Raw genomic sequence first — 23,738 nt, 5'->3', positions numbered from 1 at the left:
GAGAAACGGTGCAGTGGTGGCACCAATGTCCGGGACCGGTAGGGACGGTGATCGACTTGTCGCAAAGGGAATAGACACAGAGATTGGAATGCGTGTAGGACTGTAGATTGTAGGGCGGTGGTGGCGTGACAATGGAGGTGGAGAGTGACATGGGGTATCGGGTCGGTCCGTCAATGAGTCGATGAATGGCGTGGCGAGCGGAAATCTAGTGCGCGACAGCGGCAACTGGAACAGGAAGAGGAGCCTCGTTCGACGGTGCGAGCGAGAGCTTGGAGACGCGGTTGTCCGGTGCTTCTCCCTCGGTTGCAGGAGTGACAAAGCTGGGGTCCGTGCTAGACGAGTTCACCGAGTCGGAGCGGTCACGAAACGCTGGGTTGGGGCGGACGGGAAAAAACGAGGGGGACGAGTTGGTCGCGACGCTGGTCGTCGGCGTCACAACAACCGACGAAGGGTTGGACAGCGACGCGTGCCGTTCCAGCTCAGACTCGGTGCCAGGAGTGTCGTCCATGACAGGACCAGTCGCAAGCGACGATCCTCGAGGGGGAACAATCACTGGCTTTGGCACGTTCAAGGCAGCCGGACGCACAGGCGAGGGCTGCGCAGATTTTGGTGGAGGGGTAGGCGGGGGTGGGGTCGCCTTGGCCGCAACCGACGCCGGGCGGTCGGCCTTGATGGGTGCAACCTGGTTCATCGACACCATAGAGAAGCGCTTCTTGATCGACGAGAAGATGCTTGTCTTGGGCTTGAGCGAGGCCTGCGACGGCGTCGAGGCCAGCACGCTGTGACGCTGCGCAGGTGACGACGAAGGGGCCGTCGAAGAGGGCGCGCGGACGCTCGAGCCATCGCGCGACACGGTGGACGGGGCTGGCGTGACGAGCGTCTCGGGAATGGAGCCCGACGGCTGCTTCTGAGGAAGGGCAGGCACCCGCTGCTGGACCGGCGGGTTGGGCTGCGCGGGCACTGGTGCCGAAGCTCCCTTGGGCACGGGGAGGGGCGCGTCCGAACCGTTGGTGGGCGGCACGGCAACGATGGTGGACTTCGGTGCTTGGGTCGGAGCCTGCTGCGTAGGCGGGGGTGGCACCTGGGCGTTTCCGTTGGGGGAAGGAGCCGCGGCGGCGGCGCGCTGAGGAGGAACCGGGAGGGGTGCGGTGGGGGCAGGCTTGGCCTGGGGCAGCTGAGTGGCCTGCGGGCGTTGCTGCGGCGCAGGAGCGGCAGTGCCGTTGGGGGCACGAACCTTGTTGGCTGCCGCAGTGGCAGCCGACGCGACAGCGGCGGTAGCGGCGGCGGGAGCAGGCTTGGGCTTGGGCATGATGCTGGCACGCTTCGCAGCCTCCTTCTCGGCCTTGAGACGGGCCTTGTCCTCCTTTGCCTTCTTTGCGGCGTCGGCCTTGGCCTTTGCCTTCTCCTCGCGAGCGCGACGCTCAGTCTCAGCCTTCTCCCTGGCCTTCTGCTCAGCAAGTCTCTTGCTCTCGAGAGCGGCAGCCTTGGCCTCAGCCTTGAGCTCCTTCTTCGACTTTGGCTTGGCAGCAGCGACGGCGGCCGTGGTGGCGGCAGCCGCCGTGACAGCGGCGGCGGCAGTGGCAGCGGTAGGGCCGGCTGCAGGAGCGCCATTCTGCTGCTGTTGGCCTGGAGTCACGTTGCGCGGGCGCACGTCGGCGGCAGTAGTGTGCTGGCTAAGAGGGCTGGGTGCGACGGGCGTGTTGCTCTGAACGGCAGAGAGCTGCGGTGATGACTGCTGGCTGTCGGGGGTCACGATGACAACCTCCTCGTGGTACGAGACGGTGGAGATGGTCGTGGCGGTCGAGTGACGCACAGAAGGAGGAATGATCAAGTCGTCCGAGTCGTTCCAGCGCATGCCCGCGCTCCTGGCGGGAGGACCGCGCGAGTTGCGGAAGCTAGGCGAGGTGTGAATCGATCGGCGGTCGCCTTCGCTGTGCATCGAGCTGACTGGCGACGAGCCAGGGTAGGCCATCTGTGCGGCGAGTGCGTAACCGCCCTCACGAGGAGCGAGCGAGCTAAGAAGGTCGAGAGAGTAGCCCAGAGACGGAGGCCTGGAGAGCGACGACTTGTTCATGGGGATGGGGCTTCCCATGGAGAGGTCGGTCGTCGACGAGTGGGCCGAAGAGTTGCCATCTTTTGTGACAAAAGCAGGGGTAGCGTAGGCAGCGTCGATCGAATCGGCCCTAGATGTGCTCTTCTTTAACATGCTGCGTCGCTTGCCGGCACCCGCCACGTTGGTGTACGACTTGGCCTTGGGTGGGGGAACGTAGGACTCGAGGGGCGCGGTGGGCCAGATGACCTCTGAAGGGAAGCCAAACGTGTTGAGGGGCTCCTCTGTGAAGCTCATGCGACGGACAGTGTCCAGAGGACGTTCTGAAGCCTTGCGCATAGGGTTGCTCAAGTCTGGGATCTCATCCTCGAGAGCCCACAGTTCCTCGCTGGTCATTGCGGCCTGGGAGAGAATCGACGACCTGTTTGACTGGGTGCCCGGTCTACGGCCGCCACGGTACGCAGTGGGACCGTAGTGGCTGTGGCGAGCAGTCGGATCCTGGGGGAAACGCTGGGGCCCGGCGGTGCGAGCAGTCATGGCGAGGTTTGCTGGGGGGCGGCGCAGATGAGGTGGGAGTGGTTGATGGTGTTGCGGGGGGGAGTGTGAGCTCGGGGGCGACCCTGCAGGCGACGATAGAGCGGCAAGTTCGGATGCTGTGCGTGGTACTGGGACGCTGGCCTGCTTGCCTCCTCTAAGTGAGGGACGCCTCTTCCAGGCTGGAGGAGGAGAGTCTGGGTCGCCAGAGAGCTGGCGGTGAAGGGTCGTGGGAGAGGTCGGAGACGTGGGAGGCGAGCCTATCGATCGTGTGCGTTGAAGAGCTAGTTCGAATGGGGATGGGCCTGTACCGTCGTCTGTCGGTGAAGGAGATTGTTGCTAAAGACAAAGTGTGTCAGATGAAGAGTGCTGCAGAGTGTGTCGTGGAGTGTGAAGCGATGGGGGAAGACGGGTCGTCGTGATAGGTCTTGGCGGGATGATAGTGACAGGGAGGAGGAACGGAGAGGGGGGAAGGATGTTGCAACGTGGGAGGGGTAGTAGGGGCGGATGGGAGAGCTTATCCTCTGTCACTTGGCGGGGCAGTGCAGGCGGGTGTGATTCGGCGGTGATTGCACTCTGCGAAGACGACGAGGAAGATGGAGTGGAAGAGTGGATGCAAGTGGTGTACAATAACGTCGCGCTCTCTCGCATGCAATCGTTGTTTCGCAATGATGGCGGCGATGGCAGCGGCGGCGGCGGCGGCGGGCAAGGCAGGGAGGGGAGGAAGGCAGAGCCAAGCACAAGCCAGTGAGAGTGCAGTCGTCGGCAGCTTGTGCTACAGACAGGTGCGAGATGGGAAGGACAGGGGCCAACGTCATGGGCGACGCTTCCCGTTGTGGGCGGCAGGCAGGCAGGCAGGCAGACCAGACACCAGGACAGGGGAACACTCACCTCCTCCCAGGGCTGTACGCCCGCGAAAACCTCGAATTGCGCCATGGTTGCAGTGGAAGGCATTGTGATACGGCGCTGCCTGCGGTGCGGTGCGGGCGGTGGTGGTTGCAGCGGCGGCGGCGGAGGCGGAGGCGGCGGCGACGACGAGTGCTGGCTGCTGGCTGCTGCGTCTGGTTGTGCGGTATGGGCGTGAAAAGCCAAGGATTTGTTGGTCGTCTAGCAAAAGCGGGCCAAGAGGGTAAGGGAGGGAGGGAGGGAACAGGGCAAGGGAATCGCTAGGTTTCAGGACGGGGGGCGGGGGGGACCGAGTGCCAAAAGGAGGGAAGAGGCGAGGGGGGGTGTGAGAGCCAGTCTTGCCGTCTGGTCGATATGCAGTGCAATGGTACTGCTTGGACGGCAACGACGGATGGGACAGGACAGGGGTTGCGAGGGGGGTCGGGGTCGGGGTCGGGGTCGCCTGCTTGCTTGCGCGTGGAAAGCAATGAGAGTAGAGTGTGATGGAGTTTAAAAAGATGAGAGTGCAAAAGTGCGGAAGCGGTGGTGTATCTTGTCTGTCGTCGGTGATGTGATGCGATGGCGTCGTAGAGCTGCGCTGATGGGGGAGAGGGAGGCGAGGGCAGTGGACGGCGGAATGCCTTAGTGACGTTTTGGCTGACTGCTTGCTTGGCTTTGGGGTGGGGGGGGGGATTGATTTTGGCAGGGCGCTGCGGCGGCGGCGGCACGCAGCACTACTACGCTTGCACTGGCGCGCAGCACGGCCGATAGCACCCATCGTCACCGCGTACTGGCTGGCGCCGGCTGGCACCATCACACCACATGCTGCCTGCCTAGTCAGGTACAGCCGCGACGCACGCAGCGGTCTGGTCTGCGTGTACGCTGCTGCTGCTGCTGCTTCAAGACGTGGTGCTCGTTTCACTCGTCGGGGCGTGGCAGCTGCGACACGGCTTGCCTCACTACGCACGCGGTGCTGGTGCAAAATGTTGCTGGATCGGGTGTGACGTCTACTTTTGTTGTTATCCACTTGGCCATGACGCACTGAGCGAGTGGGCGAGTGGGGTGGGGGTGGGTGCCATGGGCATGGGAGGGGGGACTTGGCTTTGGCCAGTGGGAAGTGCGACGGCGGTGAGTGACGAGAGAAGACGACAAAGTCAGGGACGAGTTGGACCACTTGGCGCCGATTTCCTTCAGGGTAGCGAAATTGGCTCCCCTCGGGGATTGTGCCATCAGAGCCGTCGGGCTTGAACCTGCCTTCCCTGTCTTCCCTCGCCTTCCCTCGTCTGTTCCCACTTGTAGCAGATGGTAACGCGCATCCAGAGAGCAAAGTGTCGGCAGCCCGCAGCGAGTGCCGCCGCCTTATTGCACGCAATCTGGGCAGACTTGCTCGCCTCGCCCTCAGCCCTTCCCTGTTACTCTGTTGCACAAGGGGCAGTCCGTAATGTACTGGCCGCCGCGGGCGGGCAATTGCGCGTGGGTGTGTGGGAGGGGAGTGGGATGGGATGAGCCTTGGCTAGCAGTCAGCCAGCCTTTGGATCGTTATCGCGTCTCCAGCCGGCCAGCAGCACAGAGCAGTGGCGCTTCCTCCGAGGTGGGCTGCATGGGCCGACGCCGCTCCATCAGCGCCGCGACAGCCGTGGCAGTGTCGAGTCGAGATACCACCGCAGTCGACAATGACACTCTTGACTGATGCGCGCTCGCTGGCAGTTCAACTCTCTCAGGCACGGTGCCTGGGTAAGTGGGAGTGAGTGAAGCAGCCAGCGGGCGAGGTGGCCGCCGCTACCAAAGAAAAAAAGGCGGGCACGAGATGACGACGCAGAGTGGGGGAGATCAGCTTGTTGCCTGCCTGCCGCGTGCCCGCAGCTGCCCAAAGTGGCCAGTGGTCGGAGCCTCACCCGCCACCCGACAACCACATGCTCTTGCTCTCGTCGCCCGCCGCCGCGCCACCACATGACCCACCGCCCGCCGCGCCCACCGACACCACTTATCGGCCACAAACGTCATGCACAGATGCGGTGTGGCACACGGCGCCGCGCCGCGCAGCAGCTCCATACTTCGTCGCCGCCAAGCGACGACGACGTGGGGAGCGCCGACGACCGCCGCCCGCATCACGGCGCGGCACGCGCACGGCACGCGCACGGCACGGCGCCGAGTCGGCCCCAGTGTGCGTGCTCGACTCCACGCCCCGTTGCCCGCACCTACCCCGCCGTGGAGAAGGACGGCCGGCCGACCGAAGCAAGCTCCCAGCGCTCGGGGGGCTTTACGAAACCGACGTCACTCGCCGAGGCACGTTGGTCCGCCGGACTGGGCTGCGGCAGCGTCGCAGCATCGTTTCACCACCACGAGGCGAGGTACGCCAGTCACTACTGGTTCTGCTGCGCTAGCTGCGCATATTGCCCAGACTCATGCCCAGACTCATGGCCAGACGCCAGACGCCAGATACCAGACGCGCCAGCCGTAAGTGGCCTGACTGGCGATCACGCTTCCACACTCGGGCACAGTTGGAATCGCCCGCGGCCCTGCTGAGCCGGACAGCGCCGAGCACCGACCGCCGCGTGCGCCGCTGAAACGGTGTGAACCATGCCCCTGCACACGTCAAACGCGGCCCAGCGTTCCTGCGGAGCCGTCGCGTCGTCCCCGGCTGTCTTCCCAAACGCACATATGCGCATCCGCCACGCGTCATGGAGCGGGGGGCGGTGTGCGAGCGCGGCGACGGCGGCGTCATCGGCCGAGGCAAGAAGCCACCATCTAGCATAGTCTATTGTCCGGTCGACGCGTCACGACGCTGCGCTACACCAGCGCGAGCGGCGGCGACAGGTCCCACCAGCTGCTCCCGGGGCCCTCGGACCCGTCCTTGACGCCGACGATGCTGTCGTCAGCCCCCTCCCTCACGTACACTCACATGTTGGTGCCGGCGGGATACGATTCCAGCGGGGGCACGCGCCAGCTCAGGCCGGTATCGGTCGTATTCGGCGCGATGGGCACGAGCTCGTAGTCGCGCTGCCTGGCCCACCGGGCGACGAAGTAGACCTCCTGCACGTCAGCTACAGCGAAACGCAGCGCAACGCACCACTCCGCGCCCGTCCCCTCCCTCCCAGGCGAGGTCGAGGGCTGCGCCCGCCCTCAGCGTGTCGGGGAAGGCAGAGGTGAAGCGCAGCGGCGGCGCCGGGGCGGCCACCTCCTCGTCGTGCCCGTACACCGGGGAGATGGGCGGGACGTAGGTCGGGACCGGGAGCGCGGCGGCGGCGGCGCGGCCGGCGAAGGCGAGGCCGAGGACGAGGCCGAGCGTCCACTTCATGCTGGGTCGTGTGTGAGTGAGCAAGTTACAACGCGAGCAGGCAAGAGAAATTGATGCGCGCTGCACGCTCGCGACGACGACGCAGGCGAGCATAAACATCGGCCATCGCACAAGCGCCACGGCGCCACTCAGGGCTACGGCGCCGCCACCACCCAGGCGGTGTCGCTGCCTCGCCGCCCCCCCGCCGCACCCTCGCCGCATGCCAGGGTGGCCAGAGATCATCGCCTCGCGGCATGCCGCTGCACGCCGCACGTCGGCCCGAGGCGTCACCCCAGAAAACCAGCGAGGTGGCGCCGAAGCGAAGCCGCCACACCAAACGTCGGGCAGTCGGCCACTGGCCTCGCCGCTGCCATCGAACGTGTCCCTCTGGGCCAGATCCAACCTTTGTGCACTCGCCGCACCCCCCAGTCGCCGACGCTGGCCGACGCCACGCCACATGGCAGCCCTCCGGCTTCGACCCCCAGACCAATCCCTCCCACCCCTCCCACATGCCCGCTGTACCCATGCACGATGCAACTACTACTACACTACTGCGTGAGCTTGGCGACCACCTCGGCCGCCTGCTGGGCCCGGCGCTGGCTGACCGACGGGTTGAGGCTCAGCGCCCACGTGGCCGTCGCGCCCGCGTTCTTGAGCCCCCCAAACGCCTGCGGGCGGGGCGCAACGCGCGTGGCGTACGATCCCGCGCGGCGGAGCACGTCGGCCTGGTGTGCCTCGGCCGCGCTCATCCCCTTTGCCCAGAAGCTCGACGCCGGGTCGCGCGCGCCAGGGGGCACGCGGTCCAGGATGCTGTGCTTGCCGAACAGGGCGACCGCCGTCGTCTCGCGCTTCACAACCGGCATGTGGAACGGCAGCTGCACGCTGCCGGCCTTGACCGCGGGCTTCTTGCGGTCCGGCCTCGGCGCGCGCTCGGTACGCGGCCGGGGCGCAGTCTTGACGGCCGGCGCGAGCTCGGCGCCCTCGAAGAACTCGAGCGGGATCGCGTCAATCGCGTCGATCGCGTCGATGCCGCTCGCATCGGCCGCCTCGGCGTGCTTGGGCTTGCGCGTCTCGGTCTTGCGGCGCTCGCGTGCGCGGCGCTCGCCCTCGTTGCGCGGTGCAGTGTTGTGGATGCGCTCGCCCTGCTCGCGGCGGGGAGGGCGGTCACCCTGCTCACGACGCTCACGCGGGGGGCGATCGCCCTGCTCACGACGCTCACGCGGAGGGCGGTCGCCCTGCTCACGACGCTCACGCGGAGGACGGTCGCCCTGCTCGCGGCGCTGGCGAGGAGCACCGTCGGCCTGCTGGCGCGGCTCACGCGGCGCGCGCTCGCCCTGCTGCCTGTCCCCGCGCGGCCTGTCTTCCCGAGGCTGGCGTGCGCTGCGCTCGGCTCCGTCCGACCCGGCAGATGCACCGCGCTGCTCTGTCAGCTGTGTTGCAACTCGCCCACTCACGCCGATGTTTCCGCGCGCCGACGCAGGCACGCTGAGCGCCGGGAGAGCGCGCTCGCGCTTCTTGGTCGAGAAGCCGAGCGACTCGGCCGTGGCCGCAGCCTTGGCCTTGGCCTTGGGCACGCTCTTGGCCTCCTCGGCGACGAGGCGCGACGTGTGCAGTGCGCGCGCGAGTACTCGCAATGGCCGGGTCGCTGTCGCCATTTTCTCGTCGGTGTTGTTGCAGTGACTTGGATTGCAGTAATCTCTTGTCGCCTGCCGTAGGAGCAAAGCGGAGGTCACCCAGTTGAGATCCGACATTGTCGGAGAAAATGAAAAGAAATGTGGAAAATAAAAATCCCATGTGGTGGATGTTGGCGCTGATTATGGACGTTACCGACTTTGATTGTTGCTGCCTCGACCTCAATCGCATCCTCGCAACTCTCGCGTCGACATCACATCCGCCGCTCGTGGTTCCCTCACCTCCCCCTAAAACCGTCCCCAGGCAAGGCGCAGCGCCAGGAGACGACACCTACCACCCCCCCCCCCCGCTCCCCCACCACGACCGGCACCATGTCGACAGAGGACTACGACGGTCAGTCACCACCACCTTTGAGTCTCCATCTGACGTTGCAGAGTTCGGCAACTACATTGGCGGCGACCTCGACTCGGACGATGACTCGGACATTGACATCGAGCCGGCCGTCGCCGCGCCGTCGGCTCCTGGCCCATCCGCTGGCGCAAGCTATGCGCCGCTCGAGGGCTTCGACGACGAGGACGAGGAGATGGAGGACGAGGACGCCGGCCTCGCCATGACGCTGCATACCGTGGACGGTGAGATGGGCTTGCGGGGACAGAGCTGATGGCAGGGACGGCGGGAAACCAGGTCGTGCTGCACGAGGACAAGAAGTACTACGCGACGGCGGCTGAGACTTACGGCGAGGACGTCGAGACCATGGTGCAGGAGGAAGACTTGCAGCCCCTCTCCGAGCCCATCGTCGCGCCGATCAAGAAGAGGAGCTTCACCGTCCAGGAGAAGGACCTCCCCGTGACGCGCTTCGACCGCAAGTGAGTCGCATGTCCGTGGACACGCTCTGATGCCAGCTTCATGGTCGACCTGCTCCAGTACCCCGACCAGCTCCGCAACGTCATGGTCGCGGGACACTTGCACCACGGCAAGACGTCGCTCCTCGATATGCTCGTGTTTGAGACTCACCAGCTCACCTGGGACGCCGACCGGCCAACGCGGTACACCGATACGCACACGCTCGAGCGCTCGCGTGGTATCTCGATCAAGTCGGGCCCCATGTCGCTGGTGCTGGGAGACTCGGCCGGCAAATCGCGCCTCGTCAACCTCATCGACACGCCGGGCCACCTCAACTTTGCCGACGAGGTTGCGTCCGCGGCGCGCCTGGTCGACGGTGTGGTGCTCGTTGTCGACGTCGTCGAGGGTGTCATGGCCGGCACTGAAGCTGTCATCAAGCACGCGATGCAGGAGAAGCTCAAGATTGTGCTGGTTGTCAACAAGATGGACCGCCTCATCCTCGAGCTCCGCCTCCCCCCATCCGAAGCCTTCTTCAAGATCAAGCACACGATCGAGGAGGTCAACTCGGTCATCGCCGGCATCGACGCCGACGATGCGTTCCGCCTCTCGCCTGAGCGCGGCAACGTCGCGTTTGCCTCCACGCAGATGGGCTGGTGCTTTACCCTCGACACGTTTGCCGCCATGTACGCCGACGCGTTTGGTGCCCTGGACGTTGGAGAGTTTGCCCAGCGCCTGTGGGGCAACATCTTCTTCGACGCCGAGAAGCGCAAGTTCACTCGCGCGCCCGCCGATGTCGAGTCCAAGCGCTCATTTGTCCACTTCATCCTCGAGCCTCTGTACAAGCTCTACAGCCAGGTCCTCAGCGCCGACTCGGAGACGCTCAAGCAGACCCTCGCCGACCTGCACATCACGCTCAGGCCCGCTGTGTACAAGATGGACGTGCGCCCGCTGCTCAAGGTCGTGCTCGAGGCCTTCTTCGGCCCGGCCACCGGGCTCGTCGACATGATCGCCAGCAAGCTCCCATCGCCCGTCGAGAACGCCCGGTCCAAGATTGAGCACACGTACACTGGCCCGTTGGATACGCCGCTTGCTGAGTCGCTCCTCAAGGCCGACCCCAAGGGCCCCACGATTGTCCAGGTCACCAAGCTGTTCCACACGTCTGATGCCCAGGAGTTCAGGGCATTCGGCCGTGTCATGAGCGGAACCATTCAGAAGGGACAGCCGGTCTACGTGCTCGGCGAGGGATACTCGCTCGAGGACGAGGAGGACATGGTCCCAGCTATTGTCGACGGTGTCATGATCGACGAGTCGAGGTATACCGTCGATATCGACACTGCGTACCCCGGAAACCTCGTCTTGCTGTCCGGCGTCGACGCGTCGATCAACAAGACGGCGACAATCTACGCCCGTGGCATCGACGACGACATGTACATCTTCCGCCCGATCAAGCACATCACCCAGTCCGTGCTCAAGGTCGCGGTCGAGCCCATTGTCCCCTCGGAACTTCCAAAAATGCTCGACGGTTTGCGCAAGGTCAACAAGTCGTACCCGCTTGTCACGACAAAGGTCGAGGAGTCTGGAGAGCACGTCATCCTTGGTACCGGCGAAATCTACCTCGACTCGGTGCTGCACGACTTGCGAAGACTGTTCTCGGAGATTGAGATCAAGGTGTCAGATCCTGTGACCAAGTTCTGCGAGACGGTCATCGAGACATCAGCACTCAAGTGCACTGCCAACTCGCAGAACAGGAAGAACAAGTTGACAATGATCGCCGAGCCGCTCGAGAACGGCATCGCCAACGACATTGAGGGTGGCAAGGTGACGATGAAGATGACCAACAAGGAGCGCGGCAAGTTCTTTGAGCAGACCTACGGCTGGGACTTGCTGGCGTCTCGAAACATCTGGGCGTTTGGACCCGACGACAACGGCCCCAACGTGTTGGTCAACGACACGCTGCCATCAGAGGTGGACACGAAGAGCCTGGCGACGATCCGCGAGAGCGTCAAGCAGGGCTTCAAGTGGGGTACGCGAGAGGGACCATTGTGCGAGGAGCCGATCCGCGGCGTCAAGTTCCGTCTGCTCGACGCAACGATCGCCGACTCGGCAAACCGTGGTGGTGGCCAGGTCATCCCCGCCTCGCGCCGAGTGTGCTACTCGTCCTTCCTGCTCGCCGCGCCTCGTCTTCTCGAGCCAGTGTACTATGTCGAGGTGCAGGCGCCCGCCGACTGCGTGGCGGCGGTCTACACTGTGCTGTCTAGGCGACGTGGACACGTCACGCGGGATATCCCCAAGCCCGGCTCGCCGCTGTACACGGTCAAGGCGTTCATCCCGGTGCTCGACGCCAACGGATTCGAGACGGACCTGCGGACAGCGACCATGGGCCAGGCGTTCCCGCTCATGACGTTTGACCACTGGCAGGTGGTGCCTGGCGACCCGACCGACACGAGCATCCAGTTGCGGCCGCTCGAACCGGCGCAGGGGCAGGCGCTTGCACGCGACCTGGTGCTCAAGACACGCCGACGCAAGGGCCTGAGCGACAGCATCAGCCCGGCAAAGTATCTGGACGACGACATGATCATCGCGATGAACGCGGGCGGGTTGGGCGATCTGTTGCAGTAGGGCGTCAGGGGGGTGGGCTGGAGTGCAGTGTAGTGTAGTAGACTTGATGCAGCATAGACGAAGCGCGCAGCGGTAGTCGTTGGTAGCCTTTGTTGTGGTCGGGGTCAAATTGGAATTGTTTGGTCCGGCTTATGACAGTGGTATGGTGGATGTTGGAATGACGATCTGCATTGCAGTCCAGTCATCATCGCCCACACCACCATGCCGCCCAAGCCCGCTGCTGAAGCCGCCGACGACGCCGTGCTGCCGCTGCAAGAGTGGCTCAAGCTGCTGCAGAGCCACGGCGTGCCGATGCGTACTGCGATGGTGCTGGCGTCGAAAGTGTACGCTTGCGCCATGGTGCCCACTGACGGCAGGTACACCTCACACAACACCAAGGCCAAGCTCGGCGCGCTGGGTGCGAACGGGGCGGAGCTAGCCACCGCCCTGCCAGACAAGGACGCGCGCAAGATCGTCCTCGGCGCGCTCAAGGGCATCGGGAGCGGCAAGGTGGGCCTTCTCCCCCCTCCTACGCTCACACCAGGCCTACACGGCCAAGCGGAAGCGCGACGACGACCTGCTGCACGGGCTCGACCCGCGGCCCGAGCCCGTGCCCGCCTCGTTCGACTTCCACGAGATTCTCGACCCCGAGGTGCGCATGCCCTTATCCACAGCTGACTCCAGCGCCTGCTCGACGTGAGCGTGACGGTCAACCGGGCGCCCGTGAAGACGGCCTGGGCGTACGCCGTGGCGCGGCGGCGCGGCTTCGACGCGCAGGAGGCGCTGAGCATCGCGCACGTGTACGTGCACATCGGGAGCCTGAAGCACGCGCTCGCGCTTGGGAATGTGTTGAATGCGCAGGAGGCGCGCGAGGCCGAGGACGAGATCCGCGAGCTGCCCGGGGAGGAGAACTACCGCCGCGACGAGCGGCAAGACTGGCGCAAGAAGCGCAGGGGGGAGCTCGAGCCTGTCGTCTCAGTCAGCTCGGGCCAGCCCTGGGTCGGGCTCATGCGCCAGAAGTGGGTGTCGGGGAAGGGCTAGCTGACGCCCAGGATACCCGTCATCGAGCGCCCGGACGGCACGTGGCGCGCGATTCAGAAGGGCGTGCCCGTCGAGCCGAGCGTCGCGTTCCTGTACATCACGCGCGCGCTCAAGGACCACACGGGCGCCGTGCTCGGCGCGATGAGGCTCGTCGCGGAGAGCTATGAGCCGGACGAGCTGGACGTGGTGGCGCTGCATCTCTATGTGGGTGCGGGTAGGGGGTGCGCTGACGCCGCCAGAGCGAGTTCAAGCCCGACGTCGTTGAGTGGGGGCAGCGGGGGAGCGTGAGCGTCGCGGGTATTCTTGAGCAGGTCAAGGCGCCTGTTGTGGCCGTTGGGGAGGGGGCGGGGAGCGAAGAGAGCACTGGCGCCGCCGGCGACGCGGGCGACGCAGGCGACGCGCCTGAGACGAAGGCGACGAGCAACAGCAACAGCCCCCTGTCCCCTGCACCCGAGTCGCCGCCCAAGCCACCAGCAGCAGCAGCCACAACCGCCGCACCCCCCGCCCAGACACTCGAAGAGTACGAGGCCATGCTCGATGCCGAGGACGGATTCGATGACGCGCTCCTCGCCCTCCCATAGCCCCGCGCCGCTTCGACGCCGCCCCTCGCCCCTCCCATAGCCCACGCCGAGGACACGCCCCTCGCCCCTCGCCCGCAGCCCCGTACCTGTACACACTACATGCCACTGTATCTATCTACCCAGCCTAGCCAGCCTAGAAAAACGCAACCGTGTGCAGCAGCACGTGTGGGTGCTTCTCGGCGTGCTGCACGAGAATGTCGTCGATCTCGGCGTCGAGATCCCGCGCCTTCTCAATCTTCTGCGACAGCTCGAGAATCGACCGGCCCGCAATCGCCGCCTCCTCGGCGTTGTCCTTGATCTCGACGTTGATGACGTGGATCGGGCGGTTGTACTCGCCTCCGCGCGCCAGAAGGTCCTCGCACACGGCGTCGTAGCACCGCTCCTCGCACGTAATCACCACGTCGGCGAGGATGACCCGCTCCTCCTGCCACTTCTGCGGCGCCAGCTTGACCTTGCGGTTCCGGTCCAGCATCGTCAGCAGCCCGTTGGCAGCGTACAGCCGCGGGTCCTTGGACTCGAGGTCGCGGTACATGTGGTCGTAGGGCGTTCCGAAGCGGTAGACGTTTGGCTTGTCGATCGACGGGCCGGGCAGGCGCACAGCCGAGCCAGTGCCTGCTGAAACGACGCGGAGGCCGGCCTCGTTCAACACCTTGTGCGCCTCCATCGAACGGTTCTGGTGACGGGTTAGATTGTCGGATGACCAGCCAACCACACTCACGTTGTTGCTGGCGCACACGACGCAGAACAGTGGTCGCTGCCGCACACCAGACACGGCCTCGGCTTCCTCTGCTGCCGCTCCGTTTGTCCGCGCCACCTCCGTCGCTGGCGCCGGCAGAGGCGGCGTCGGGCGGTGCTGTGGTGGGGGCGGCGTCGGCGCCGCAGGCTCTATTGGCCCCCGCCCGCGGGTGCGTGGGTCCTCGGGCCGTCGGCGGGGATCAACAGGCGGGGCAGGCGCGCCGCCAGACACATTGCGTCCACGGTAGTCGTTGGCCGGGGGATAGCCCTGCTGCTGCTGCTGTTGCTGCGGTGGTGGCGGCCTCGCATACCGCGGGTCCTGGGGCGGCGCCCCCCCGTACGGCGGGTACGGAGGCTGCGAAGACGGACCGGGGTTGGGCGGCCGGCCGTACCCCTGCTGTGGTGGAGGCGCGCCGTATGCGTTCTGCGGCGGTGGTGTGTTGTTTCCGTAGCCTCCTCCTCCTCCTTGCCTGTGGGCATTCAGACGCGGGTCGCGCCGCCTGGGATCCATTGCGACTGGGAGGGTCAGAGGAAAGTTGGAGGAAGGGTTGGACAGCAGCTGGAGACTGCCGTGGTGCCAACTCACCGCTGCTATGCTGCTTCTACGTCGCTGTAGACACGCTTGTCGTCGCTGTCGATGCTTGATGCTCGGAGCCCTTGTTGATGCTTTGCCGAGCAATGCTTTCAGAGGACAAAGATGTTCAACTGGATCTCTCTCTGCCCAAAGAAGTGGCCTCCTCGGCTTTGGCGTCACTGGTTGTTGAGTCGACGGAAGCAAATTCGCGCCATGACAATGACCACAAAACTCGAGAGACTTGGAAGACAACATCGACCAGACGCCCAACTCCAACTTCAATCACTCAACTCATATCTCCTTCTTGGCTCTTGCAACCCACACTCGAAAGGCGTATCCCAGGACATCGATACGCCGACAAGAGTGCAGCGAGCAAGCACCAACAGCACTGCCAAAAGCGGTCCTCCCGCCAGCGGACGAACCATGTCCATCTACACCCCCTTTCAGCTGGCGCACGCCAGTCTCCCGGCTCCAATCTCGACATCATCGGGTGTCGTGGCCGAGGTAGCTGTGCCGACTCAGCGTCCTTTCCCTCCAGACGACGATAACGAGATCTTCAACACCCCCTTGAATGCCGACCATGCGGCATCGGCAGCGTTCGACCCGCGGACCGCAACCCTCGCCCGGGCAGTCGACAACGAGTACACGCTCGAGCTGCGGTCCTTGTCGCCCGTGATCAACCCGTCGCACTCTTCGGCCAACCCTCACATTCTTCGCATCCTCCTTCCTGACCCGCTCCGCCCGCTCACGGATGGCTGCATCGTTCCCGACCTCCGCGGTCGCCGGCTCACCATCATCGCCCTCACCCACACCAATGTCATCTTCCGCTTCACGTTCCCCTTGGCGGCATTCCTCGACAAGGGCGACCGCCTGTCGTTCACCACCAAGGACGCCGACTGGGTCGAGGAGTGGGAGGTCGACAGCGACTTGATTGCCAGCGCCGGCGGCATCGGTTCGTGGGCTGTGACCGACGCCGACACTGTCATTCTCGGCTGTGGTGATGGCGGTATCATCAAGGTCCAGCGCGACGAGCGGTCATCCCTGGGTGAGTTGGTAGTTGAGTAAGGTCGCTGACAGCCAAGAACACCCCATCTGGTCCGAGTCTCACCACAAAGGCCACAGCCGGTGGGGCTTCTTTGGTCGGTCAACCGACGAGCAGATCACGTCGATTGCAGAGTTCGAGACCAACGACGAGGTCCCCGTCCTCTACACCTTCTCCCGCGATTGGAAGCTGAGAACGTGGTCACTCGTCACGGCACAGAGCCAAAAGGCGATTGATGTCCGCCCGTCCACAGAGTCTGGGTCCCAGGTTACGGCCGGCAACCCTGGACCAGTAAACACGGCCGATACCACATCGTCTCTCATCCGTGTGCTCGCACACCCCAACCCATCATCAAAGTACTCGCACATTGTCGTCGTGTTTGTGCCCACGCCTTACAACCCCTCATCCCCGGGCACGTTTGTCTTCTACCGTGCCTCGCATTCGGCCAGCCATGTCAACGACCTCGTGTACGCCGGAGAGCGCTCTGGTGCGCCATGGTCGGCTGGTAGCCAGCTCCGCGGCTTCGAAGTGCAGCCTCCTACCCGCACCGACACCCTCGATGGCTGGCGCCTGTGGGCTGTTTGGGACTCCAAGGGAAGCCTCTCGGCCGACTCGGTGCCTGTCAACGACATCCTCCAGTTCTCCACGTACATCGCACCTTCGATTAAGCCCCGCATGGTTCTCGAGTGGCAGCGCGTCGACCACGCCGACCACGTCGAGGCATTCGACGCGGCTTACTTTGACAACCTGCTGAGCCTCAGCCCGCCAGACCCGACCAACCCCCTCGACAACTCGGATATCTCCGAGACCTTCGTCCAGCACTTGCTCTATCCTGGCCGTTTCTCGCAATTAACATTGACGACAGCACTGGATAACTTCACCGACAGCCTCGACCCTATCTACCGAGAGACCATCAAGTCCAGCGCGTTCCCGACATTGTCCCAAAAGTTCATTGCGGCCGTCGGGTGCGATCTGAAGATGGAGACGAGCCCTCAGACCGGCGCACCAGTGGTGGACGCGTACCGCAAGACACTCAAGCTGCAGTGGCTTGGTATTTGGGCGCGTGTGCGTGGTCTCGACAAGCAAGCCCGTTGGCCGGTTGCTACCGCGTCCCTCAACGGCCAGCTCCTGATCCTGGACCGCGAGGGCGCATCTGTGCCGGTTCAGGAAGACTCGGCTGGCGTCCTCGTCCACTTGAGCAAGAATGGCAAGCAGGCTTCCGAGTTCCAGGCGCTTCCGGAGGGCTCGCTCCTGGCATTCTACCCTTCTCTTGCACCACCACAGGCTCGTCGGTCCCTCACCGCCCTGGCCATCGCTGGTCAGCGCATCGCGGCGGCTTTGGAGAGGAGCGACAACCTGGACGAGTCAGGTACCGCTCTGGATGCACTCACGGCCACCGTCAGGGACGAGCTCGCTGCCGCCCCTACCGTTCCCGTCGAGGACATTGCCAGCAACTGGTGGGAGAATGGAGTCGAGCCATTCATCAACGACACTGTTCGATCCGAGGTCCAAGTCGCGCTTGCCGAGGTCTCTTCTCTGCCGCGTACGCTCCTGGAAGCTCTCGACATTCTGCAACAGGCACCACCAGCCACGGCCAAGGAGAAGATTGCAGACGACTGGTCATTCTCGGGCTTTGGCAACGCACTGCTGTCATCCACGATCTCCAACCTCGTCGGTGCCCGCTACACCTTGGCTCTCAACGTCCTCCTTGTGTCCCTTTACTACCTCGCGGACTCGTCGGCCGATGAGGACGACGAGCTGTTTGAGGTTCTCACTCGCGCCCAGGTGACTTTCCACCGGTACAGCGTGCTGCACTGGCTTGTGGAGCAGACTGGAGAGGATGCCGCCGAACGTCGCGTCAAGCGCAAGCGGACTGGTGCGAAGGACGACTTCTACTCCAAGCTCGCTGGCCTCAAGGTCCGGGAAGGCGGCGACGATGGGTCTGATGCGGACGGCTACGAGCTGGCATACTCGCTCATTCACTCGCTCCTGTCCAGAACCCTCCCTCAACCTGTCCCCGTCGACACTGCCGCATCTCTGTTTGACGCGTCTAGCACTTTCCTGTCCAACCTCAACATTCTTGCCAAAGCCCAGGTCGACATTGAGCCCCGTGCGGACGATGTCAAGTTGAGCGCAGCTGTACTCGCCGACGGGCACGCCGCCACGGCCCGTGATCTCATCGACCAGTACCCCCCGTCCTCAGGACTGGCCTATGTTCGCGGGAAGGCTCTGCTCGAAACCGAAGACTATGAGGATGGTGTCCACGAGCTTGAGTTGGCCTCGGCGGGCTGCGAGGATGGTTCCCTCGCGCCCGTGCTACCATCAGCTGTTGGCAAGAGTGGTCGCGGCCCCTACTACCGCCACGTTATGGACATTGTGGGCGAGAAGGGCCTGAAGGCTGCTGTTGCCGCCTTTGGAGAGCGCGCTCTCCAGGTTGCGGATGCCGAGGACCAGTCGACGCGCGACATCTGGACCCGCGTATTCCTCGCCCACCTTCACCTTCACCAGTACGAGGACGCGTACGCGACATTGACGTCTACGCCCTTCCACGACATGTAAGTGAAATGTACCGGGGCGTGCTGACTGGTTGTAGTAAGCGTGACCTCCTCGGTCAGCTCATTTCGGCCATGTGTGAGAACAACGAGGTTGGACGTTTGAACAGGCTCGGGTTCATTGGCTTCCAGCAGGAGGTTGAGGAGCGCCTCAACTTCAAGGCTCGCAACTCGGACCCCCTGCGCTTCCCCAACTACTACAAGGTGCTCTACTCATGGCACATCTCGCGCGGTGACTACCGCAGTGCCGGAGAGATCATGTACGCCCAGGGACGCCGATTCGCCGAGGCCAGCAGCTCCAAGCTGCAGGCGTTTGAGGTTTCGGCCATGCGGGCGAGGAGTTACCTCACTGCAATCAACGCGTTGTCCCTTGTGGACAAGCGTAACGCCTGGATCTCTGTGACGGCGTCGCCCGAGTCTGCTAGGGTGAGTAAGGCTGGATGGACAGGGCTGACATCCAAGGCCCAGAAGCGCCGCAAGGTCACGTCGTACATCCCCGAGGATGAGTTCTCTGTCGATAACAAGGCGGTCAACATTATCACGTTGGCAGATATTCAAGCCGAGTACACTGCTGTGCTCTCTCAGCTCCGACTGTCGTCGTACATTCCCGACTTGCACGAGCACGGCGTGTCGTTGACGCCGGCGGAGATTGTCGGCTTCTTCACCCAGCGCAGTCTGTTTGACCTTGCGCTGTCATCCGCGGCGGACATGACCGTCGACATGACCGACATCTTCCAGACGCTTGCGACGCGCTGCGTCGAGCTGTCTCGGGTGCCGTCCATGGCGGCCGACAACCCGGCGGTGGCGTTCTTGTCGGCATCCCCTGTGACTGCTCGACTTCGCGGACCTCCTTCAGCTCTCGCCCTCAGGTATCTGGAAGTGGCCTTGGATCGACGCGATGGCCCATCAACGCAGTACAAGTACCGCGATACTGTGGCAAACACGTTCTTCGAACTCAACGAGGACGCGCGATCAGGCTGGCAGATGCCCGTCTGGCTGGTGGAGCACGAGCTCAAGCGGGACGCCGAGGGCTGGATCTCGCGGGCGCTTGACAAGGGCTGGGTTAAGGAGGCGGTCGAGTGGACGGCCGAGGTTCTCCGCCGGGCCCAGCCACCAGACCTCCTACCGGCTGGCAAGGAGTTTGCCGCCGACATTCCCTACAACCTGGTTGACCGTGTGCTCGTGGCCGCTGGTCAGGGCGAGGAGAAGAGCGACGGAGCGTTGCAAGCCGCCACCAAGGCGCTGCGTGGGGTTGTTGAGGGTCGTGTGTCGGGCCTGAAGCGCCTGAGGCAGTAGAGAGTAGGATAGTGGATTTAGCATCACGAGTAGCATAGTATTCTGCATGTCATGAGCGTAGAGCGTGGCAGAGGTGGGGGAGGTGGTGGGACAAGTATAATTGTTGTACTAGGCTAATTCACATCTCTGGGTGGGTATAATACCGATTATACCCCACTGGGTCCGGTGGGTCTGAGACCCGGGTCTGCGTCCACAAAAACAAGCATTACGCTGGGACTGAGTGGGCGAGGAGAGTCAGGCTGCCTTGGTCTTCCTTACCCGAGTGCAAGTTGGCGTCCAACGCACTTCCTTGTGGTCGCACTGCGCCAACTTACCCTTCTCCCTCGGCCGCGCGCGCTGTACGATCATAACTAACGAAGTCGTCGTCACTAACATCTCTTCGCTAGTATATCGGTTAGTATAACCGCCTCTCATTAGAGAGTTTTAAATCGCGGTAGAGCAGGGTTCGACTCCCTGGCGGAGAAATTCCTTTTGCTGGGCAGGTGAGGCGTTTGATTTTTGGCAGTCACAACGGAGTGTCGACCTCCTTTCGTCGCAGACCGTGAGATTACGGCGGCGTGTTCTTCCGCCGCAAGAAGCAGCCTCGTTCCCAGCGTGACTGGTACTGATCCCGCCGTTCGTAAAGAGCGAGGGCATCGTGTTCGAGAGACAGCGGGGACGTCGGTGCGGGTACCGTGTTCCAAGCCACGTTCCGGCGCCGCTGGAAGACAGCACGCCGTCGGAGGACGCTGGGCGAGCGGCGCAGCGCGGCGCCGTTGACATAACCTCCGTGTGAGCCGAGGCTCGACCACGCAGCCCGATACCGCGCCGCTCAGCTGGGGTCGTCGATCTTACGCTATGGCTGGCGGCGGCACCATCAAGCAGTGCAGCGGTAACACATGGTTTCCCCGGATCTCCCGAGGCTGGTGGGCACGCGTACTGGAACGTGCTGCTCGTCGCGTCGCGTCGTCGACGACGCCGCGCATGTATCGTCTCGTCGGCGCCGCTTCCGCTGCCAAGCGCGACCCCGGCATGCCAGGGCGGCCTCCTCGCCCACCCGCTCCCGGCGGCCCCGTTCCGGCGCCACCCACGCCCACTTGCCCACACGCCCGTGTGTACCCCCGTTCGAAGGTTTGGAACGGACTGGAACCTGCGGCTGAGACATGTTCGCTGGCGAGTGATCGCCAGTGCCACCCGCCATGTACGAGCGCCGGGCGCCTCCTCTAATTGCAGGTGTCCTGCAGGGGGGAGTTACGAGATTCGCGGATTGCAGGAGCTCGAGCTGGCCCATTGGACGGGGCGGCGCTGCCGGCATAGGGAGCGCCGTGGGCGGGGAGCACAACTATGGGTGTGCTCTTGCTCGCAGAGGCCGACCAACACCGCTGAGGCGTTTGGGTTCACCGCTGCCGTACACGCCCCTGCACGACCTCGCGGTTCACGTCGCGCCGACCCGGGGGTCTGGGGACACGGTAGACACGGCATTCACATCACGAGTTATGCTTGGTGGTGTAGTCAGTGGTGAGAGGCACACGACATGAGCAGTGTCGTCGTTGTTGTCGACGGTGTCGCCAGTCGTCGGTGGCTCGGACACGAGGACACGGACGCCGAGACTGCGCCAGCCGGCAGCCAGAGCCAGAAGCCAAAACAAAGCTCCACCCCGTTTCATCGCCGACAAACAACTGCAGGCAGCGAGCGTCGTGCGTGCGTTTGCCAGCGTGCGCGTGCTTGCGTGCTCGCGCGCCCCCCCCCCCCCCCCCCCCGCGCGTGCGCTTAATGATGGCGCAGCAGCGCGGTGCGGATGCACCAGGGTGCCCGGGGGGCGGCCAAGAACGCGCAGAGGGGCAGCGGCAGAAGTGGCAGTGGCACACGAGGGGACCTGTCCCGCGCCGTGCCTTGAATCCCGAAACACGTCGTAGTCCCGCCGCAGGGGGTTTGGACGCGTCGGCTCGGCGCGGCGGCGTAGGCTGGGGTGGGCTGGGTGGGCGAGGGGGGAGGGAGGAGGCACAAGGAGCAGAGAGCAAGGTCGTTCCAAGGCCAGGCCGCTCGCTGTGGTGGCGGCGACAGCGGGTGCTCTGGGCGAGCCGAGAAGCGCGGAGAGCGCAGCTTCTTTCATGTCCAAGTCCAACTCCTCTTGCATCTCGACACGAACGACAACGACAGCATACACGAAGCACATACACGAAGCAGACAGCGATGAGGACGTGGTCGGCTGCTGCGCTGGCCCTCGGCGCGCTCGCGACTGCGGGCGCGAGCACGACGGGGCAGGAAATCTGCAACGACGTGAGTGCGCGAGGGGGGACTTGCGAGCGCAGCGAGCAAGCCCCGGACGCCTCGCCGCCGCGCCGACGCGCTAACCCACCCAGATCATCTGCATCACGGCGCTGCGCGACTCGGTGGCCAACACGGACAACTACACGCTCACGCCGCGTGAGCTGACGCCGCGGGACAAGCTCGGCTGGCTTGCCATGTGAGTGGGGCTGGGTGGAGTTTGGCACCGCAGAGCTGACGTTCGCAGCGGATTCGGCAGCTACATGCGTGCGTAGAGGGCTCCTCACTGCCCGGGCAGCACTGACCCCCGCAGCCAACACCCCCCTCGTCATCGTGTGGCCCAACGCCGACGGCAGCGTGACGCTGTCGCAGCGGCAGGCGAGCGACCATGTCATGCCGACGAGTGAGTGCGCCTCACGCAGCCCATCCTAACCCCCAGGAGTCGACGCCCCGCCGAGAATAGCGACGCTCGACAGCGCCGCCTCGTTCGCCAACAGCAGCACGTCGTCCTTCTCCTTCTCGGTGCCGACGGCCGACGCGGGCGCCAACGAAACGACCATCATCTGGGCCGTGTCCGAGACCAACCCCGCCTCGTCTGACCCGGGCGCCATGCTCATCAAGCACACGTGGTCGGGCCCGACGTCGGTGCACATGCTCGCGCCGTGGCCCGGCCCGCGGGTGATGCAGGGCGGCCGCGGCGTGTGGACGAAGACAACCAAGATGAACGGCCGGCCGACGTTCGCGCTCATCGCGCACGTCACCTGCGGCCTGCTCGCCACGCTCCTCGTGCTCCCTGGCGGCGTCGTCGTGCCGCGCATCACGCGCGGCCTCACCACCACGCGCTGGTGGTTCCGCTTCCACGCCGTCAACCAGGGCCTGTTCGCCGTCGCGCTCATCGCCGTCGCGTTCGGCCTCGCAATGAGTTTTGGAGGGAAAATCGACAGCAACCACCGCAAGTGTGGCGTGGCGCTCTTCTCCCTCGCCCTCCTCCAGACGCTGCTCGGCCTCGTCGCCCACTTCTACCGCCCTGGCCACAGGGTGCGCCCGTACACGTTCGAGACGAAGCGCGGGCGCGGCCCGTCAAACTTTATCCACGTCGCCGTCGGCATCGTCATCGTCTGCGTCGGCTGGGCGACGAGCTGGTACGGGTTCACGAGCGAGTGGACGTATCGGGGCCACGGGCCGACGCCGTACGGCCTGCGCTATGGGTGGGGCGTCATCGTCGCGCTCTGGCTCGGGCTCTACGTCTTCGGCATCATCTTCTTCCTCCCGCGCCAGTTGCGCATCGAGAGCGCCGACAGGCAGGCCATGCTGCGCGAGGAGAGCAAGCACTTCCGCAGCAGCGCCGTGGCCCTCGCGCACGGCTTCCACATGGAGCCGCCGCGCGTGCACGCCAACCTGACGCCGACGCCCCCGCCGCCCGCGCTCTCGCCCCCGCCCCGGACGCCGCGGCGCGGCGGCCGCACAAAGGCAGAGGAAGACGAGTACGAATACTCCAGCAAGCATGGGCACGACAGCATCACGTCGCCGATTCCGCACGGGTCCCCGACCAGCACGATGAGCGGGTTCCCGCGCTCCCCCGACCCCTCGGCCGACGGGCACTACGCGCCCCCGCCGGCCAAGGGGTCAATCTACGACCAGTTTATGAACAAGTCGAGCGCGAGCGCAATCAGCAGCCCCGCGCCCCCCGTCCCCTCCCGCCCTGAGGGGCTCGACGGCAACCCGTTCGACGATACCCCCAACGCCGTGCACACGATGCCGCTGAGCATCAAGAAGGGCGGCGGCAAGCGGTGGTGAGGGTGACGAGCGAGCGCAAGTGGAGGCCACGCACTGCCCGGCGCAGCACGCGAC

At 64.6% G+C, this 23,738-nt stretch overlaps 8 protein-coding genes across 8 annotated transcripts; 4 read left to right on the top strand and 4 right to left on the bottom strand.

Annotated features, from left to right (window-relative positions):
- Positions 1–205: 205 nt before the first annotated feature.
- Q8F55_000709 (uncharacterized protein) lies at positions 206–2,587 on the bottom strand (the record flags this gene model as incomplete). The annotated part of the gene is made up of 1 exon (XM_069349360.1): positions 206–2,587. One exon carries the CDS (start codon positions 2,585–2,587, stop codon positions 206–208), a length of 2,382 nt encoding a protein of 793 aa, XP_069212904.1.
- Positions 2,588–6,259: 3,672 nt separating this feature from the next.
- On the bottom strand, positions 6,260–6,767 carry Q8F55_000708 (uncharacterized protein; the record flags this gene model as incomplete). The annotated part of the gene is made up of 3 exons (XM_069349359.1): positions 6,260–6,338; positions 6,372–6,502; positions 6,540–6,767. The coding sequence occupies 3 exons, from the start codon at positions 6,765–6,767 to the stop codon at positions 6,260–6,262; spliced, it is 438 nt and encodes a 145-aa protein (XP_069212903.1).
- A 527-nt stretch (positions 6,768–7,294) lies between these two features.
- On the bottom strand, positions 7,295–8,401 carry Q8F55_000707 (uncharacterized protein; the record flags this gene model as incomplete). The annotated part of the gene is made up of 2 exons (XM_069349358.1): positions 7,295–8,164; positions 8,201–8,401. 2 exons carry the CDS (start codon positions 8,399–8,401, stop codon positions 7,295–7,297), a joined length of 1,071 nt encoding a protein of 356 aa, XP_069212902.1.
- A 348-nt stretch (positions 8,402–8,749) lies between these two features.
- On the top strand, positions 8,750–11,840 carry Q8F55_000706 (uncharacterized protein; the record flags this gene model as incomplete). Its single annotated transcript, XM_069349357.1, has 4 exons — positions 8,750–8,771; positions 8,813–9,010; positions 9,046–9,244; positions 9,281–11,840. 4 exons carry the CDS (start codon positions 8,750–8,752, stop codon positions 11,838–11,840), a joined length of 2,979 nt encoding a protein of 992 aa, XP_069212901.1.
- Positions 11,841–12,041: 201 nt separating this feature from the next.
- Q8F55_000705 (uncharacterized protein) lies at positions 12,042–13,441 on the top strand (the record flags this gene model as incomplete). Its single annotated transcript, XM_069349356.1, has 5 exons — positions 12,042–12,329; positions 12,364–12,471; positions 12,504–12,838; positions 12,872–13,064; positions 13,100–13,441. The coding sequence occupies 5 exons, from the start codon at positions 12,042–12,044 to the stop codon at positions 13,439–13,441; spliced, it is 1,266 nt and encodes a 421-aa protein (XP_069212900.1).
- Positions 13,442–13,574: 133 nt separating this feature from the next.
- On the bottom strand, positions 13,575–14,687 carry SSU72 (RNA polymerase II subunit A C-terminal domain phosphatase; the record flags this gene model as incomplete). Its single annotated transcript, XM_069349355.1, has 2 exons — positions 13,575–14,114; positions 14,160–14,687. The coding sequence occupies 2 exons, from the start codon at positions 14,685–14,687 to the stop codon at positions 13,575–13,577; spliced, it is 1,068 nt and encodes a 355-aa protein (XP_069212899.1).
- Positions 14,688–15,173: 486 nt separating this feature from the next.
- Q8F55_000703 (uncharacterized protein) lies at positions 15,174–19,640 on the top strand (the record flags this gene model as incomplete). The annotated part of the gene is made up of 4 exons (XM_069349354.1): positions 15,174–15,795; positions 15,833–18,347; positions 18,386–18,770; positions 18,807–19,640. 4 exons carry the CDS (start codon positions 15,174–15,176, stop codon positions 19,638–19,640), a joined length of 4,356 nt encoding a protein of 1,451 aa, XP_069212898.1.
- Positions 19,641–21,812: 2,172 nt separating this feature from the next.
- Q8F55_000702 (uncharacterized protein) lies at positions 21,813–23,684 on the top strand (the record flags this gene model as incomplete). The annotated part of the gene is made up of 5 exons (XM_069349353.1): positions 21,813–21,899; positions 21,983–22,086; positions 22,135–22,154; positions 22,201–22,290; positions 22,327–23,684. 5 exons carry the CDS (start codon positions 21,813–21,815, stop codon positions 23,682–23,684), a joined length of 1,659 nt encoding a protein of 552 aa, XP_069212897.1.
- Positions 23,685–23,738: the final 54 nt, after the last annotated feature.

Source organism: Vanrija albida (assembly GCF_041260175.1).
Source record: "Vanrija albida strain AlHP1 chromosome Unknown contig_1, whole genome shotgun sequence".
NCBI classification, from domain to species: Eukaryota; Fungi; Basidiomycota; class Tremellomycetes; order Trichosporonales; family Trichosporonaceae; genus Vanrija; species Vanrija albida.
Note: the sequence above shows the minus strand (reverse complement) of the source record. Positions and strands in the feature narration are given on the sequence as shown.